At 31.8% G+C, this 19,208-nt stretch overlaps 2 protein-coding genes across 13 annotated transcripts; one reads left to right on the top strand and one right to left on the bottom strand.

Annotated features, from left to right (window-relative positions):
* Positions 1–4,238: 4,238 nt before the first annotated feature.
* On the bottom strand, positions 4,239–8,994 carry LOC123905084 (argininosuccinate synthase, chloroplastic-like). 12 transcript variants are annotated; one of them, XM_045954743.1, is made up of 9 exons: positions 8,015–8,994; positions 7,145–7,545; positions 6,930–7,039; positions 6,563–6,685; positions 5,827–5,901; positions 5,553–5,741; positions 5,370–5,419; positions 5,040–5,087; positions 4,239–4,579 (listed from the first exon to the last, which is right to left on the bottom strand). In XM_045954743.1, exons 4-9 carry the CDS (start codon positions 6,566–6,568, stop codon positions 4,528–4,530), a joined length of 420 nt encoding a protein of 139 aa, XP_045810699.1. In that variant the 5' UTR covers positions 6,569–6,685; positions 6,930–7,039; positions 7,145–7,545; positions 8,015–8,994; the 3' UTR covers positions 4,239–4,527. The 12 variants fall into 12 exon arrangements, 7 of the variants coding, with proteins under 7 accessions (XP_045810699.1, XP_045810674.1, XP_045810692.1 ...); XM_045954718.1 differs by lacking the exon at positions 5,370–5,419 and having other exon boundaries at positions 7,145–7,384; positions 7,494–7,545; positions 8,015–8,989; XM_045954736.1 differs by lacking the exon at positions 5,370–5,419 and having other exon boundaries at positions 7,145–7,349; positions 7,494–7,545; positions 8,015–8,989.
* An 8,206-nt stretch (positions 8,995–17,200) lies between these two features.
* LOC123895249 lies at positions 17,201–18,454 on the top strand. Its single transcript, XM_045945510.1, has one exon. It carries the CDS (start codon positions 17,201–17,203, stop codon positions 18,452–18,454), a length of 1,254 nt encoding a protein of 417 aa, XP_045801466.1.
* The last annotated feature ends 754 nt before the right edge of the window (positions 18,455–19,208 follow it).

The following is a 19,208-nucleotide window of genomic DNA, read 5'->3' as shown; positions in this document are numbered from 1 at the left end:
CTCACAAATACACAACCAGATAGTTTCGCGTCGTTTCGGACCACACAAAGAACTCACATAACACATAACACATAATTGCACATTTACTCAAATGCGACTAATGCCAAACATTCAATGTCATGCCAACCTAGACACGACTAATGCATGTGGTACCATCTTCTTTATCAAGGAACTTACCATTGATATCCTTCTTTATTGGACAAGTCCAATATCCTTCTTTATCAGACAAGTCTGATATCCCTAAGTAATGCATGAATCTATGAATGCCATGCATTTACCAAACATATGATAATCACTTAGCACGAAGCTACTGCTCACTACATGGATAACATAATCCATTAAACTTCTTTATCAGGCAAACTGATATTCTTCTTTATCGGACAACCCGATATACAAAAATACATATACTTCTTTGACATTTTATATAAATGCCATTACACAACACAATTATTAAACATATAATAATTCCAAACCAAAACGAAACCAAATACATGGATACACACACTTTACAAACATTAACAAAATTGCTGTCACAGAGCTGTTCGCTGAGCGAATCCGTAGCGAACCCGTAGCGAACACGTAGCGAACACGTAGCGAACACGTAGCGAACACGTTCGCTGTAGCGAACAGGTAGCGAACTACATCAGAGGGTTACAGGTACATGGCGAACATGTAGCGAACTCGTAGCGAACTTATTCGCTAAGCGAATCCGTAGCGAATCCGTAGCGAACTTATTCGCTAAGCGAATCCGTAGCGAATCCGTAGCGAACTACACCAGAAAATATCTGTTCTTGAGTTTCTAAGGCGGTTTAACATTGATTCCACTCAAAAATACATCTAAACATGTTATAAATGCATAACAAGTGATCAATCATGTATATACCATACATATATACATGAATCAACAATCAAAAACACCAAAACACATCACACATACAAAATCATGTCAATTTCTTGCAAAATAAGCAAAGTTGCATAAACATGCAAAACCATCATCAAACATAAACATATTCCCTCCTAGATGTTCATTAAGCATACTAAGATGAAAAGACATGTTTATGATAAAGAAACTTCACCCAAACCCCAAAGAAATTGGATGAGAGAGTTCAGGAATGGAGGCTAGACACCTCCCCTCTCTTGGATCACCCAAGCTTATGCTTAACCACTCTCACCTTGGATTGAATGATGATTCTTGCCTCTAAACCTCTTCTCCTTGCTCGAGTTCTTCTTCTTGCTCTCCTAGGGTTCTTGCTTTGCTTCTAAGCTTACAAACCTCACTTCTCATGAAAAATGAATTGTGATACTATTCCTTAGTTTGACTTGCTACTTATACTACTCTCCAATGGTCATGAACCAAGCCCAATAGCCTAAGCCCATTAAGCTCTCACACGCCCCAAGCCCACTAACACGACAAAGGTTTCGCTCACAAACTTATGTTCGCGATAAATAATCATAGGTCGCGTAAATAAATATTTAACACTAACCCAAAATATATGCAAATATATAAAATATCGATTTACTAAAAATCGGGTCGTTACAAACTTTAAATTGCTCTTATCTCATATTTTCTTATTCTTTTTTGACCAATAATACAATGAAGAGGAGTTAAATAAGCTATTTTAATATCTATCATTTAACTATATGATATTATTATATTTATAACAATTATTATTTTTCATTTATAAAAATATTTTAATTATATATTTAATCGAACCCGTGCAACGCACGGGTTTACCCCTAGTAATAATAATAATAATAATAATAATAATAATAATAATAATAATAATAATAATAATAATAATAATAATAATAATAATAATAATAATAATAATATAAGTAAAAATGATGTGGCATTGTAGAGTGGTTTAATTGGATTTAAATAGATGATGTGGCTAAATGAAACAATTTGATTGGTCTAAGTGAATTAGGGTTAGGAGAATTATTTAGAAATTATATATATAGATATATATAGATATAGATATAGAAGTAAATTTGGGCACATAAAGTTAGAAGTTTGATTTTTAAAAAAGCCTAATGTGATTTATTTTTGGTTTAAATGCAGTTTTGCCCCCCCTGTTTTGATTAAATCGGAATTTTACCCCCCCTGTTTTAAAACGCGGACTTTTACCCCCCCTGTTTTATAATTTGTTGGATTTTGCCCCCCCTAAAATTCTGCTTTCGAGTCATAACTTTAAAGCTTCGCACACAACTCAATTTTGATCAATAATTTACCAAAAGGATACCGAAATGACCGTAATCGAGTTATCTTTCCACATAATCAAACCCCACTGAATTTGGAGTTACAAAGAGAGATTAATTACCGTTTTAGTGAAGGTATGTCCCCCAAAATTCTGCAAAAAATCTGCTTTCGAGTCACAACTTCAAAGCTTCGCATACAACTCAATTTGGATCCATAATTCACCAAACGGCTACCGAAATGACCGTAATCGAGTTATCTTTCCACATAATCAAACCCCACTGAATTTGGAGTTACAAAGAGATATTAATTACCGTTTTAGTGAAGGTATGTCCCCAAAATTCTGCAAAAAATCTGCTTTCGAGTCACAAATTCAAAGCTTCGCATACAACTCAATTTGGATCCATAATTCACCAAATGGCTACCGAAATGACCGTAATCGAGTTATCTTTCCACATAATCAAACCCCACTAAATTTGGAGTTACAGAGAGAGATTAATTACCGTTTTAGTGAAGGTCTGTCCAATAACTAATTCTGCAGAAATCTACTTGTGATCTTCAAATTCAACATCGTCTACCGAACACATCGTAACTCCAAATTCGACGAAATTGAAATGCCAACAAGGGTAATTTCGTTAGATTTCCATACATGTAAATAGTATTAAAAAATGAGCTACAGGGTGAGAGGAATGACGAGAATACCAGTAGTAGTTTCATACGATAATTAATTTGATCAGACCTTCACTAAAACAGTAATTAATCTCTCTCTGTAACTCCAAATTTAGTGGAGTTTGATTCTGTGGAAAACTAACTCGATTGCGGTCGTTTCGGTACCAGTTTGGTGAATTATTGATCCAAATTGAGTTCTGTGCGTAGCTTTGAACTTGAGGCTCAGAAGCAGATTTTGTGCAAAATTTTGGTGGGGGGGCAAAATCCAACAAATTATAAAATAAGGGGGGGTAAAATTCCGCATTTTAAAATAGGGGGGGTAAAATTCCGCATTTTTCAAAATAGGGGGGGTAAAACTGCATTTAAGCCTTTATTTTTTTTAAGGAAAAAATCTTTAGATTTCCATATATAAAACAAGTATAAGATTTTTTTTTTATGGTAAAATAAGCTCAGACTTCAAAATTATATTAACGGTTTAATGTAAACGATTTAATAATGGTTGAACCGATCCGACCGGTTGAACCTTAAATCAGAGGTCACAACGGTTCAACCTCCGGTCCACTTCTTAAAACATTGGTATTTAGCTTAGTTAAGCACTGATTAATTTGAGAGAAGTCAATCTCACATCTTGGAATTTTGCTTTGTATTTGGACCGATCTAATACAAAAGGTAACATTAGGAGGATTGGAATATGAGACAATGAGAAGTGACAACATAACTTAATAGAGTACATGTATTGTGAGGTCCACACGGATAAAATTAGTTAGCCAAAATGATATTGTGATTTTGTGGGGGAAGGAATGTGTCTAGAGATGGTCCTAGGTTTTGTTTTGAGGATGAATTAATGCTTTGTTTTGACGTAGAATGAAAATCATATTTAATTACTAGTATTATTTATCTAATGCCAGAACTTCTAATATTCAATGTATGTGAAAGAAGTAGGTACGAGAGAGAGCAGTGCTGCATGCATTTAACATGGTAAACAACTAGATATGTCCAGATGGTCAATATGTAGATGTAAGTTATTTCTTTCGTGCTTTTTTCATTTTGCCATAGTCTCTGCTACTCATTTATCTTTTTCTAATTTAATCAACTATGAGTACTAGACACTAGTACAGAATTGAGATTCCAGTCGGGCAGAAACCACTTTCCACGTCGGTTTTGGACCCGACGTAAAGACTATTGTCGTTGTAAGTCTGGAGATTCCACGTCGGTTCGGTTTTTAACCGAAGTGGTATCCTGGTTTTTCAATTAATTTTTAATAAATAAAAAGGGATTCCACGTCGGTTTTTCGTATACCCCGAAGTGAAAAGTGGGTATTTCACGTCTGTGTTTTATTAAGCCGGACGTGGAATGTATTACTATTTTTTTTAAAAAAAAATGTTTTTTTTGCTGCTGTACTATTACATGAAGGGGCTGGCATTAGTCGGTATATATATCCATGATAATCAAGACACTCTAAACAGAGCTTCAACTGACAAGAGAGACATCTTTCATTACATTCTTTTCACTTTGTACCATATACATCATATTCTTCAAACAAACAAAACCTCCACAAGCAGTGTATATATCCATAATGATGCAAAACCTCTAAAGAGAGACCTGCTAAATCAATAAAAGGCATAGCAGTACTCCTACAACAGCAAGCAACAACTGGTGATTTAAAGACACCACCGCAGTCCCTTTCCAGCGTACACGAACCCGAGTCGTCTTCTGTAATATTAACAATATATTACAAGCTAGTTGTTTCTTTATGGATTACATAACCTAATCAAAAAACTTTAGCATGAAAATATTACGGGTTTCTTAACACTTATAATTAAGCACTTATGTGAGAAAAATAAATGTTTGGCAAGAATAGTGTTATCAATTGCGAATCACAGAAAAATAAATGTTTATTCAAATCCGCTATGCAACTGAGCTATGATGCCACTACAGCTACTATTTGACAACATTCGGTAGGAAAATGCATACTACAGAACAATAGGGATTAGTTCAAATTCTGCTACGCTATAGCGCCACTGCAGTCACTATTTAACAACACCGAATATAACATCTGTAAAACAAACCTCTTAATTAAAAATAAATCACCAAGCTGAAGTGACACATTTCAGTTTAACACAGTAATTTGTTCCAACAACATCACGTGTGAGGAAAGAGAGAGAATTATTACCTCATCGCAATATGTCTTAGTCTGCGACGAACAAGTTGAGCATTCAAGCTGCAAAAAAATCACGATTGACGTAAAACAAAAGCTAAAAGAAGCAAAAATGCAATGACAATTTTTGTTCTTCGTCCACATTATGTCCCCACATATGACATTTGAATCAAATTATTCCATAGACTTTACAACACAAAGCGAGCCAAAAGAAATAAATCAACCAAAATTTGAACAAAACCAACACTGAAGAAATTGTTCCCTAATTGAACTTGGTTATTTCAATTAACAACAACAAAAGTACATGACAAGTAAATGCGGATTTTTTGTTAATAACATGCTTACTCTGGTTGATTTGGAGCATCCTCAAGGTCTGCAGTCAACATGTACATACCCTTGAGTGTCACAAATTGGATATTTATATGAAAAAATACACTTTTGAATGTCATCTTAAATTAGAAAAAAGAATGATGTGACAATAAATCATAAATGGGTTATAGATGTGCCAAAGATAATTTGATAATTTACCTCACGGGTTATGTGACAAAGATTCTGGTTCTTACTATATATGGATTTTTTGGTAACAGGAACAAGTACATTATGCTTATTATTAGCATACTCAATAGCATCTTCTCTCCCTGTAATATCCCACTCCCTCCATGGAGCCACAACATTTAACTTGGGATTCAAAGCGAAAAAAGATAGCTCAAACCGAACCTGAACAATTAGAAATACAACATGTTAGAAGAAATTAATTGGCATGATGAGTTGATGTGAGCCTAATAATTATAATTATGCATGCCTGATAATTTCTTTTCCCTGTACAACTGTAGGAGACAGCGTCAGCTCCAACTTCTTCGGCGATATCCACGATAGCCTGTAAAGTCAGTATGTATCAATACATGTTTAAATGTAATACTAATAAAGATCCAGTACAAGATTACACAAATGTTGAGGAAAAAATGGCAGAAAAAAGAGATGTGGAATTTTGCAATGTGGCATTAGCGGAATAATGAAGATATTTGTTAGATATGCTCAATAATGACGGTCATTATGTGTCTCCGGTGTATTGAACTCAAAAATCATTCATCCATCCATACAAGTCAACCAAGTCTAGATGTGTCATTACCACTAAGCATGGACTGTGCTCGAAATGATGGGTGTTCTGGCTGCAAAACCATAAATATTTCAAACATAAGAAGAAAGACCACGAGTTTTTCAATTTTTAAGTTAGTGTACAATTTAAAGATCGTTCAAGTACACTTGCCACTAGATGCAAAATGACAACATGTACATGGACAAACTAGTAAGAGAATCGGTGAACGGTGGACCGACGGAGCAGCGTGATGAACGACCTGCAACAAAGTGGATTTTCCTCTATTGTAATTTACATAAAATAAATGCAAGGTTTGTTTTCAATACTATCTCTTAACTGCAAAATCCTAGAAACTGAGATAATCAATAATACAAAGTCATTTAGTATATTGTACACCCTCATAGAATCAATAAATTCTTGCTACAACAACTCCAATAATTACCTGCATACGACCAGCTGTATCAACTAGAACCACATCTGAACCATTCCGTGAAGCTTCCTGAATTGCTTCTTTTGCCACAACAGCGGGATCTTTTTCATAACCCTTCTCAAATATTACAGGGATCTGAAAGGGGAAATTATAAGCTACATGCTCCCAGAAACTGATTACTCCCTCCGGTCTTATATATAAGAAAATAGTTACTTTTTAGATTCATTAAAGAATTGATGTATCTAGACATTAATATATTCTAAATACATTCATTCTTTAATGAATCTAAAAAGCAAACATTTTCTTATATATAGGACCGGAGAGAGTATTATTAACAAATAATATATCTAATAATCTTTAAGCATTAAAATCAATATACACTTCAAGTCTATGTGCATGTGTCCGCAAATGCTCAACAGCTCCTGATCAAAATGTATCACAAGTAGCCATCATGACTTTAACATCATGTTCCATAAGCTAGTAAGCAACCTGCACAATTTGCACATAAAATGGAATATCTCCTTCCAGTTAAAAAGCAAGCCAAACATTTGTAATTTATATAAATAGGAGAAACAATATATGAATTTCCTTCACCTTAGCAAAAAAATCAACTTTGGTAAAATTCTCGGACAAGAAAATGGGGCAGCAAAGGAAACATAACCTTTCCACCATAGCCACGGGGCTTAAATCCGATGCAATAACCTTTCCACCATTTCATAAAAATCCTACCAATACCTATAGCAAGAGCACCACTTACAGTCCCTAAATCAGCCCAAACCCCTCTTTTCAAATCATCGTTCTTTGACAAAACATTAGAAACCAATGGCAATTAGGCTGTAAACACGGATGATTAAACAAGGAAAGCAAATTTTCAACAGTCCTAACTTTACAAATTGCATTGAAGTTATAATTCTGATTAAATATATAGAATAGAATTACTTACCTTAGAATGGTGCAGCAATTGCAATCCAATTCTTAACATATTTCTCAAAAATCTGCAAACAACAATAAAATTGCAGACTTTGCAAGTTAGCTTTCACAACAAATTCATAAACCAATTTGGGGTACTGTTTTCGAACTTGATAGGTTATGCATCTTATGTTCAGATTTACCCGTATGTAATCATAATCAAAGACAGAAATCAGATTACTATCAACCAACATAAGAGTTGTTTAACAAAAACCCTAAAAATGACATAAACCAAAGACTCTAAACATATCACAATCAAAGGGAAAAGAAAAACGAATGCTTAAACTAAACAGAACAAAGAACAGAACACGAAGCTTCAAAACTCAGCATACTGGCACGAAACTTCGTTCAATCGCGAAAATGAAGAACAGTTCAAGATTGAAGATAGACAATTTAGATTTGATTCAATTTTTTACTCCAAAACAAGTCAGGTAAATTAATTTACTTCACTGTGAGCTATTTCAAGTAGACATAAACCCTAAAAAGAGAAAGTACCTGAGAGTGAACGCTTTGGCTGCAGATGGAGGATCGAACCCCGAAATAGAGGAAGAGTTAGGGTTTCAACAAAATTTCAACAAGAACAGAGAAGAACGAGTTAGGGTTTCAACCCTTCATCTCTCGGTTTCGTACATTGATATCAATGAACCTTATCAACAGATCTAACCTTCAGTTGCTGGTGTTTCATCTATGCCGTAGATCTCAATATTGTGTTTTGAGGAAGAATGAATCGAAGAATTTTGGGTTTTTTAGAGTTAGGTTATGTTTTCTTCAAATGCGTATCTGTGTGTGAGACAAACAAAACAAAACCTTTCTACTAATATTCAAGGTAAGGATTTCACTTCAGTGGAAGAAAAAAAAACGGAAGTGAAATCTTTAAAACAGTAGTGAAATCTCTTGCCCAATTGTATTTCACTTCAGTTATACCAAAAACAGTAGTGAAATCCTTTAACCAAACGTCTTTTTTCTAGTATTAGAAAAGAGAAATCTGAAACAAACCGGAAAAGATCAAAATTCATGTGCGACCAAGGATGAGATCGCAGCTGACACGGAGTAACTATGTTCACAATTAGAATAAGAATAAGCCATACCAATTTAGGAATAGAGGATCCCGTTGAGCTCGTCGTCGATTGAGACATCACGTTCGTCAACGGCAACGCGAAAACATCTGAGGATTGCGCGGATGGCGCGAAAGTCGTCGAAGAACAGATGACGATGCGGAGGCTTGTGTAGTAGATAACGACATCGTTGTCAAGTCCGGGAAGGAGAACAACTTTTGACCGTGGAGGTGGTGGAGATGCGAACACGACGGGAAAAGTGAAGGAGGTTTTGGAAAAATTCGTTTTAAGTTTTTCTTAGATGAGAGATTGAATGGGTTTGAACGAGAATGAGAAATGAAATTGAGAGCAGAAATGAAACAAAAAGAGTTTGGAAAAAAATTGAGGAAACGAAAGTTTTGGTGAAAAAGAACCACGCTGAAACCCCCCGCCTAATGAACAGCATGTTTCCTCAAAAGTCATTTTTTCACATAATTTATGGGGGTTTTGTGAAACCTCCTGAAAAACACCGCCGCTATTTGGCGTGTTTTGGCAGTGTAAACATTGGTTTTAGGAGGGGAGGGGAGGGGAGGGGAGCGGCGGGAATATTTTAAATTAATTGTGTTTGGTTCAATTTTTAGGAGAGGAGGGGAGGTGAGAGGAGGTGAGCAAAATACCTCCAAATCCCAATTTTTGCTTCCCCCCAAATTGGGGGGATTTGGAGGGGAGGGAAGGAGAAAGATATCATTACTATTTTAATTATTTAGACATAATTGTCCTCATAATTATTTTAAAATGTCAAAATTATCCATTTTTTAGTTCTAATTTTTTTTTTCAAACTTTTTTTGATTGTTACGCATGTCTTTTTATATTCATAAACTGTTGTGCTAATTTTAAAATGTCAAAATTATCCATTTTTTAGTTCTAATTTTTTTTTTCAAACTTTTTTTTGATTGTTACGCATGTCTTTTTATATTCATAAACTGTTGTGCTAATTTTTTTTGTATTACATTGTTATCTTGTAAAGTTCATATAATTTTTTGAATCAACGTTGTTATTTTTTTTATAGAAAATCAACATTGTTACTTACTTTGTACCCGCATCATATTAGTATTTATATGCACTATTATATTTTTAAAATATCATTAAGTTTACGTTATAACTTATAATACAAGAGTTTTTTTTTTTACAATATTAGTATTAGTACAAGATCTTTATACTTATAAATAAATATTACTTTTTTTTGTACAATATTAGTATTAGTACAAGGTTTTTTTTTAATAATTATCAAAAAAATCTTTTAAATATATTTATATGTAATTTAAACTTATAAATATTATTTTTGGGTTAGATCAATCATAAAAATTGAGAAAATATTGTGGATATATAGGTTAATTCGCACCAAGTAGCTATAAAATTGTCGGACTACATGAAAATTATAAGGATAAAAAAGTAAATTAGTTTTAAAATCTCTCCCCTCCCCCTCTTGAACCAAACATATATCTAATTAAAATCCCTCACCTCCCTCTCCTTCCTTCTTTTGAACCAAACATATGTGTAAGTACAAATTTCACCTCCCCTCACCTCACCTCCCTTCCCCTTCATTAAAATACCTCCCCTCCCCCTATGTTGAACCAAACAGACCCTAAGTTAATTTCATTTTATTTTAAGCCACCATGTTCTCTTTATTCCATATTAGATTAGATTACACAGTATGTACCAACAAAAAAAAAATTAGATTATACAGTATGTTTGATCATTTTACACGGTCTAAGAAAAATGTAATAATTAAATAAAGAGAATGTGACTTTTACTTAATTGCGCTTAAAGTAATAAGGATTAATCTATAGGGTGTGTTTGATATGCTAAAAAAAAAATAAGGGACTGAATAAGACAACTTCTGTTATACTGTGTTTTATTTTATTTGGATCATCTATTTTTAGACGGATGAAATAATTGTTTATTTATTTTTTTCTAGTACAAAAAGTGTTAATTATTAAAAAAAATCTGGTGACTTGCTAATTATTAATTTATTATTCTATTTTTTAGCGCTTTCATCTAAGCAACCAAGACAATCTTATATATAGGGTTTAGGGTTCAAGGATTAGATCTTAGGGCCCGTTTGGTGCACATGATAAGAGACATGATAGGATAGCTGTATCATATCCTGTTTCAATCCAGTGTTTGGTGACACAGCAGAATATGATAAGTTAATCCTGTAACTTATCCTATCCTGTCTCTCTAGTTAAAATTCTTATCCTAAATTTGAGCTGGGTTACCAGCAGGATAGGATAAATTTATTTTTTTTACTGATTTATTCTATAAAATATATTTTAAAATAAAAAAAATGAAAATTAATAAAATAATTTGATAGTAAATTAATAATAAAAATAATTAATTTTTAAATATACATGTGATTTTCTCACAAGGGTAATTTTGTAATTTACATAATCTAAAAAAATCAAAATTATACTAAAATTACAATATTTTAAAGTAAAATAATTATTAAAAAATCGTAAAATATGGATATTAATTTATATTTTATAAGATATTAAATATAATTATTTTGCAATGATATTTTTATTATTTACGTATGAGATATATCATATATTTATTTAGCTTATCTAACATGTATATATTATTGGGTTATTTATTTGATCATGATTCATATAAAAAATTTAACTTTATTATTTTCTCATGTTTTTTATTTAAAACTATATAAAGTTATTTGATTACTTATTTATATTTTTTATTTAAAAAATAACAATTGATTTACAAGGGTAATTTTGTCATTTAAATAATTTATATATCTTATCATATTATTATGAGCAAGCATGTATCAAAAACATGATATAATAGTTATCATGTTTGTTATCATGTGTGCACCAAACACAAGATAGGATAACTGTTATCCTGCTGATATCCTATCATATCTTTATCCTGTTTTATATCATATCCTATTACTATCCTATCCTGCGCACCAAACAGGCCCTAAGGAATAGGATAGTAATAGGATATGATATAAAACATTAATTCAACTTCAAGCATACTAGTGGGTGGGTTCAAACCTCCGAATTAATGTTCTAACCTTTTACCATAAATTAATTCGATAGAACATTAATTCGGAGGTTTGAACCCACCCACTAGTATGCTTGAAGTTGAATGAAGGTAAATAGGTGAACACTCTAAAGTTTATTTAAGTATACTAGTAACTTACAGGCAAAATTCAATATCATGTAATATTTTACATTAATTTTTTTTTTTACTAAATATTTTACATTAAATACAAATTTTGATTAAATTTTGCATATGGACTACTGATATCTATCAAACTTCATGGAATGATATCCCAGTCTAAGATATAGAAATGAGATTATTGTCGATGCTTAACAACAACAAAAAAACTTTAAGGGAACAAAAAAATTTACCTAATATAAATACATTTTTAAGTATTTTTTAAACCCTATTTCTATATATTAGACAAGTACATCGTCCCATACTGTATAAAAAAATTTAGAAAAATTATAATCTCAGCACATTGGCTCTACAATTCTTGATATGCATGGTTCACTTTGGCAGTTTGGCTGCGTGGCTAACCATTAGACTTGTATTCAAACAATGAAATTTAACCATTTTTTGAATAAAATGATGTATATTTAAAAGTTTGGCCTGATTAAATGCAAATATAATCTAATCTAGTGAAACCTACTTTATTTAGTTTGGAGTTGTTGGGTTTTTGGTGGGAGTTGGAGATACGAATGAGATTAGGATAGTTGTCTGACCAAGTAATAATTGCAACTATATACTAATAAAAAAGTCTTGTGGATTCAGTTAGCACAGAAAATTGGAGAGCGACTCAACAGCTAGAAATGCATGCAATACTAAGAGCATCCACAATGGAGATACTCATTTTTGAGTACTTAACTGGACCCTACATATATACATCATTTATTTATAATTTTTTAATGATAGTACCTAATAAGTACTCAATCCCTCCAACCCAAATCTCTTAAAAAGTTCTAAACAAGTCCCACCAATAACACATTCCACCAATAACTATACATCATTATAAATGGAACCCACAAAAACAAAATAGGTACCACTTCTTATTTTAGAACCAGTACCTATTAGGTACTCTTTGTGTTTTGCTCCAATGAGAGTACCTATTATGTACTAATACTTAAAAAAATAAGTATCCATCATTGGAGATGGTCTAAGGACCCAATGTTTTGAGAACCACATCAGTAGTTATTAAACTGAACAACTGGGAAGGAAGGCATTGATAACTTGAGTATATACATATCCACATTCCTTTGAATTTTTTTTGGACCATCATGGACGTCTAGTCAACTATGACTGATCGATGTGATTCGTTGTTTTTAGTGTGTAGTAGTACTTTCTCTAATCCTTAATACAAGAAAAAAAATTATATTTTATATCTATAGAGAGATTGATTTATTTAATCTCTAACATAATATTAGACCGGAGGAAGTACAATATAAACGAGTCAATATGCTATTTCGTTCTTAAATTTATAACTATCACTCAATTTTGTATCTGTTGTTATAAATAGTTCTTTTTCTTAATTTGTTTTGTGACTATCAAATGAGTTTATCTGTCAAATTCAAATTTTTGGTTAAAAGTTTAAATGAATTCCACAAATTTATGTCTGTAAATATTATTTGATTTTTTTTTTAAGATACAAAAGGTGTCGAAGCTCAATTAGAAGAAAAAATATCTACCATGAATGACTAGGTAGTTATCCATTTATCCTCATAGCATCATCTAATAACAATAAGTTCAACCTAGCAGGACATTACTCCTATACACACGCATGTCCAGATCATGGTCACAAGACTTCGCCTCACGATAAAATTAACAAATCTTAATTTCTCAATTCATAGCAAGCAGACGTGTAATTTCTTGAATAATTCTCCAGCCAACAACACTACCATCCGTCACTTTTGTCTATTTGATTTTTTAACAATTAAAAAACGCATGATCACGTTCCCTTTTTTTAAAAAAAAAATTTAATTTCTTGTGATAAAAAAACAAAGGACATTATAAAAGTACATAAGTAATTTTTATTCTTGCACTATTGTTTTTTATCGTTTGATAATTAAATAAATTTTTATCATATTTCATTTAATTTAATGATAAGAATAAATGTGTGTATCTCGCGTGTGCACCGTAAAATTGACCATAAAAATAACTCACTAAAATGATGACTTTCTAAGTTTAGTCCTTACTTAATTTTATATTTTTAGTCATCATTAATTAAGGAACGAGATTAGGGAATTAACGAGCAAGGGTTGAATTAACGAGTAAGGTTTAGCGGTGGTAGGCGTTAATTATCAAACCAACTGAAAGAATAGTACAGTATTGTAAATTTAAAACTAATTTAGAATATATATTTAAATTTATGTACCAAAAAAAATGTATATATTTAAATTTTAAAAATAAAATACTCTCTAGCCATTTTTTTTAACAAGCCAAAATGATATATATTAACATAAAACAACCCCCCAGCACAAGACGTACCGAGGTAGACTACAAAAGTTTACAAAGAGTCAAGTAATCCAAATATAAACAAATCATACAAGGCTCAAACTAAGCTAAGGACTAAACCACCAACTATGGTAGCTTGAAGCTAACGTAATATTCGTCGACTTCAACCACCTAAAAGAGAAAAGCTTGATCTTGTCAAACAAAAGATGGGGCGTGTCCGTTGAACCTTTGTACAATCGATGATTTCTCTCCGTCCAAACAACTCAAACGCATACAAGCCAAATGAGTTGCAAAAAAAGATCGGCGCGCTCGAGATCCACCTGCTGAAGATGTAAACTGAACAAAATGATCACGCAATGTAGTGAACTCCACCAAAGGAATGTCAATTCACGAACGTACTAAATCCCAAAGAGAACCAACAAAAGAGTATTATCTTAGGAACTCACAAGAAAGGAATGAGAAGTGTAATTTACACTAGTTAGTTTACCAACCACTTCCACCATTAATTTATCCGCTATAAGTTATCAACTATCCACTACAAGAAAACATTCATTTACCGGCGAAAATTACTGGCGGTTTTGGCTCTCAGTAGCTTACTGGCGGCCCAAACCCCCAATAATTATAAAAAACCGCCACAAACTAAACAAATAATATTTAAACAAGAAAATTTAAATTTACTGGCGGACCTGGCCGCCAGAAACTGGGATTTCTGTTAGTGGCGGTCCAGGCCGCAATTAAAGTGTGCGGACGAGAGATTTATTGGCCGTCCTGGTCGTCAGTAATTCTCTTTTTAATTACCGGCGGTCCAGGCCGCCACTACCTAAGCAAGAATTAAAAAAAAAACTGACACGCCTTGAAAATTGTCCAGTTATTACTGGCGGCCTTGGCCGCCACAAACATGTTGGAAATATAAAAAATAGCCGTTGGACTGTCGTCCTTGGACTTAGTGGCGGTTTTGACCGCCAATAATGTCCTTGAAACTTCCCCGGCCATTAATGTCGGCCTGGGCCGCCGCAAAGTTGTTGGAATTTGAAAAAAAAAAAATGACCGTTGGGGCTTAGTGGCGGTTTTGACCGCCAATAAGCTCCAAGTCCAGTTTTTTACGAATTTCATCCCCCTCTATATATATCTTCCTTCACTTCACAACTCTCATTTCCCACAACCCTTTCTCTATCTAAAATTTCTCCAACATCTCTCTAAAAATTCTTCAACTCTTTATCATTTCACTCTCTAAAAATTCTTCAACTCTTTATCATTTCACTCTCTAAAAATTCTCCAACTTTTTATCATTTCACTCTTGTTTTTCTTCATTTTGGTAAGTATTTCTCTAATATTTATGCAAGTTTAATATTTAATGTTTATATTGATATGATAAATTGTGTTTATGCTAATAGTTAGTTTTTAAATTTTATTGTAGCAAGTGTTATTTTGTTTGGCGATTTGTACATAGGAGTATAATGTAGACATCACTCTTCCTCAGCATAATAATGTAAGTTCAATTTTTTTTTTTAAAAAACTTTATGAGTTGTTTTGTAATATTATATATATTTTTATTAATAGTTGTTTTTCTGTTTTTTATTTAAAGATTCATGGTTGGTTCGTCCGTTGTCGTGGTTGGGAGCTTAGTTTAAATAACTCCAAGTCAGACACTACCCGGCACAACAAGTAAGTAATATTATTTGGTTTGTATAATATATATGTTTGTGTGATTTTTTAAGCTTGGTATTTTTTTTGTTATTATTAAAATATATTGTTGGTTAACATGTTTAATGTGATGTTTTTGAAGTTATTCTCGTCGGTTATATGTTTAATGTGATGTTTAAAAGTTATATTTTTAATTTTTGTTAACAAAATTATTAGATCGTGTAAAAAGAAAAATAGCAATTAATATTTAACTTAACCACATACATGTAAAATGATAATTATGTTTTAATTTTTATTTAAAAAAAAAGTGTTAAATATTTTTAAAAATAATAAATAATAATGTTTTATTAATTAATAAACAAAATACTTAAAACAATAAAATTTTCAATTAAATAAAAAAAACGTAATTTAAAATAAATAATTACTGTTTTATATATTAATGAAATAAATACATGTCATATAGTTAATGTACTTTTTAATTGAATTTTTTTATAGTCAAATAATAATTCTGATTTAATTTTTGTTTAAGTGGAAAATGTTACATTTTTTATAAAAAAACAACAATTATGTTTTATATATTAATAAACGAAATACTAACAATTTAATTTTTTATTTAAATAAAAAATGTTTTTAAAATAAATAAATAATTCTGTTTTATATATTAATAAAATAAATACATGTCATATAGTTAATGTACTTTTTGATTGATAATTAAACAAAATACTTAAAACAATTAAATTTTTCATTTAAATAAAAAAAACGTAATTTAAAATAAATAAATAATTAGGTTTTATATATTAATGAAATAAATACATGTCATATAGTTAATGTACTTTTTAATTGATAATTAAACAAAATACTTAAAACAATTAAATTTTTCATTTAAATAAAAAAATAAAATTTAATTTAAAATAAATAAATAATTAGGTTTTATATATTAATGAAATAAATACATGTCATATAGTTAATGTACTTTTTAATTGATAATTAAACAAAATACTTAAAACAATTAAAATTTTCATTTAAATAAAAAAAACGTAATTTAAAATAAATAAATAGTTATGTTTTATATATTAATGAAATAAATACATGTCATATAGTTAATGTACTTTTTAATTGATAATTAAACAAAATACTTAAAACAATTAAATTTTTCATTTAAATAAAAAAATAATTATATGTTTTATATATAAATAAATGCATGTCATATAGTTAATGTACTTTTTAATTGAGTTTTTTTAAAGTAATATAATAATTCTGTTTCATTTTTTTTTAATAAATAAATGTTACATGGTTTTTTAAAATAATAAATGATTATGTTTAATAAACAAAATACTTATAAATAACAATTTCTATTTTTTATTCCAATAAAAAAAACGTTTATATAAATAAATGATTATACATGGAAGTCGATACCCCCTAATTTTAGATCTAATTAATATGAAATAGATCTATAATATAAATAGTCGTGTTGATATTGTATATTTATCCAAACATGGATCGTAGATGGATGTATGATCGTTATGAAGATGTAAAAAGAGGGCATGTTAAAGAAGTTTTTAAACTTGGGGTTCAGTTGTTTATTGATGCAGTAAAACAAAAGCCCGTTGTTATTAGGGAAGGGGGAATTAGATGTCCTTGTGTGGTCTGTCAATGTAGACGTATTCGCAGTGTAGATGAAATTAAGTTTCATTTACATACTAAAGGATTTCAGCCGAATTATTGGGTTTGGACAAGTCATGGTGAATCCTTTACATCGGAGCAAGGTGCTTCATCAAGCAATACTGTATTACCTTCACAAAATTATCAGCATAATTACCCAGCGGAATTACCTTCACAAAATTATCAGCATTACCCGTTCAACATGATGAACAATATGATAAGTGATGGTCTTGGGTATAATGTGGTGAACGAGTTTGAAGATGACTATGAAGGAGATGAAGAGCCGAATGCCGAAGCTCAGAGATTTTTTGATCTTTTAAAAGAGACCAATGTACCGTTGTTTGAAGGTTCTACAGACTCGAAGTTAACAGTTTGTGTTAGACTTTTGGGTCTGAAGTCTCAATATCTAGTTCCAGAATTAGCCATGGACTTGATCGCGAAACTGGTGCTGGATACGACAGCCATCTTCGCTCGCGGTGATTTGCCGCGAAGTTATTATGAGGCAAAGCAGCTAGTGTCAAAGCTAGGACTAGGAGTGAAGAGAATTGATTGTTGTGTTAACGGTTGTATGATATTTTATACCAATGAATTTGGTGTTTGTGACGGTGATTTACTTGAATGTAAATTTTGTGAAGAACCGAGATACCGTCAAACAAAAAATTCGAGGTCAAGTAGTAGAAAACCGGTACCAAGAAAGACAATGTTCTATTTACCCATAGTACCAAGGTTGCAGAGGTTGTATGCATCATTGCAAACTGCCACAAAAATGACATGGCACTCTGAAAATTATGAACAAAGAAAAAGGTCGGGTGAGTTGCGACATCCTTCTGATGGTCTAGCATGGAAGCATTTTGATCAAGTTAATCCTGATTTTGCTTCAGAGCCACGAAATGTACGATTAGGATTATGTTCTGATGGATTTACTCCGTATACTCAAGTATCAGCTACTCCATATTCATGTTGGCCTGTTATTGTTACCCCGTACAATCTTCCACCCGAAATGTGTATGTCAAAACCTTACATGTTTTTAGCTGCTGTAATACCTGGGCCATCTAGTCCAACTGTTGGTATTGATATCTATTTGTAGCCTTTGATTGATGATTTGAAGAGGTTGTGGGAAGGTGTTGTGACATATGATATCAGTCGAAAACAAAATTTCACCATGAAAGCAGCTTTGATGTGGACCATCAATGATTTTCCCGCTTATGGGATATTGTCTGGATGGGGGACACATGGTAAATTGGCATGTCCTATTTGCATGATGGACACCAAAGCTTTTACGTTACATAATGGTGGGAAAGCTACGTGGTTTGATTGTCATAGGAGATTCCTTCCTCTTGATCATCCATTTCGAAAAAATAAAAATGCATTTCTTAAGGATCAAATCGAAACTCGACTCCCACCTCGATATTTAACATCAGAGCAAGTTTGGGACAAAGTGAAAGATAAGCCAAACGTACAAATAGTAGGTGGTGTTATTTCAAAACCGAGAGGTTACGGACATACTCACAATTGGACAAAAAAGAGTATCTTTTGGGATCTTCCGTATTGGAAAGACAACCTTCTACGTCACAACCTTGATGTTATGCATGTTGAAAAAAATGTATTTGAAAATATTTTCAACACTGTAATGAATGTCAAGGGAAAAACAAAAGATAATGATAAAGCTAGAAGAGACGTTGGGTTGTATTGCAAACGTGATGACCTGTTGTTGATAGAGACATCCAATGGAAAATTCCTAAAACCCCGTGCGAACTACACTTTATCTGTTGAGGAAGCAAAATCAGTTTGTCGATGGGTAAAAGAACTCAAGATGCCAGATGGTTATTCATCAAATTTGG

The sequence above is a fragment of the Trifolium pratense genome, linkage group LG1, assembly GCF_020283565.1.
Source record: "Trifolium pratense cultivar HEN17-A07 linkage group LG1, ARS_RC_1.1, whole genome shotgun sequence".
Classification (NCBI taxonomy): domain Eukaryota; kingdom Viridiplantae; phylum Streptophyta; class Magnoliopsida; order Fabales; family Fabaceae; genus Trifolium; species Trifolium pratense.
The sequence above is the reverse complement of the archived record's forward strand: the minus strand, read 5'-3'. Positions and strand labels throughout refer to the sequence as shown.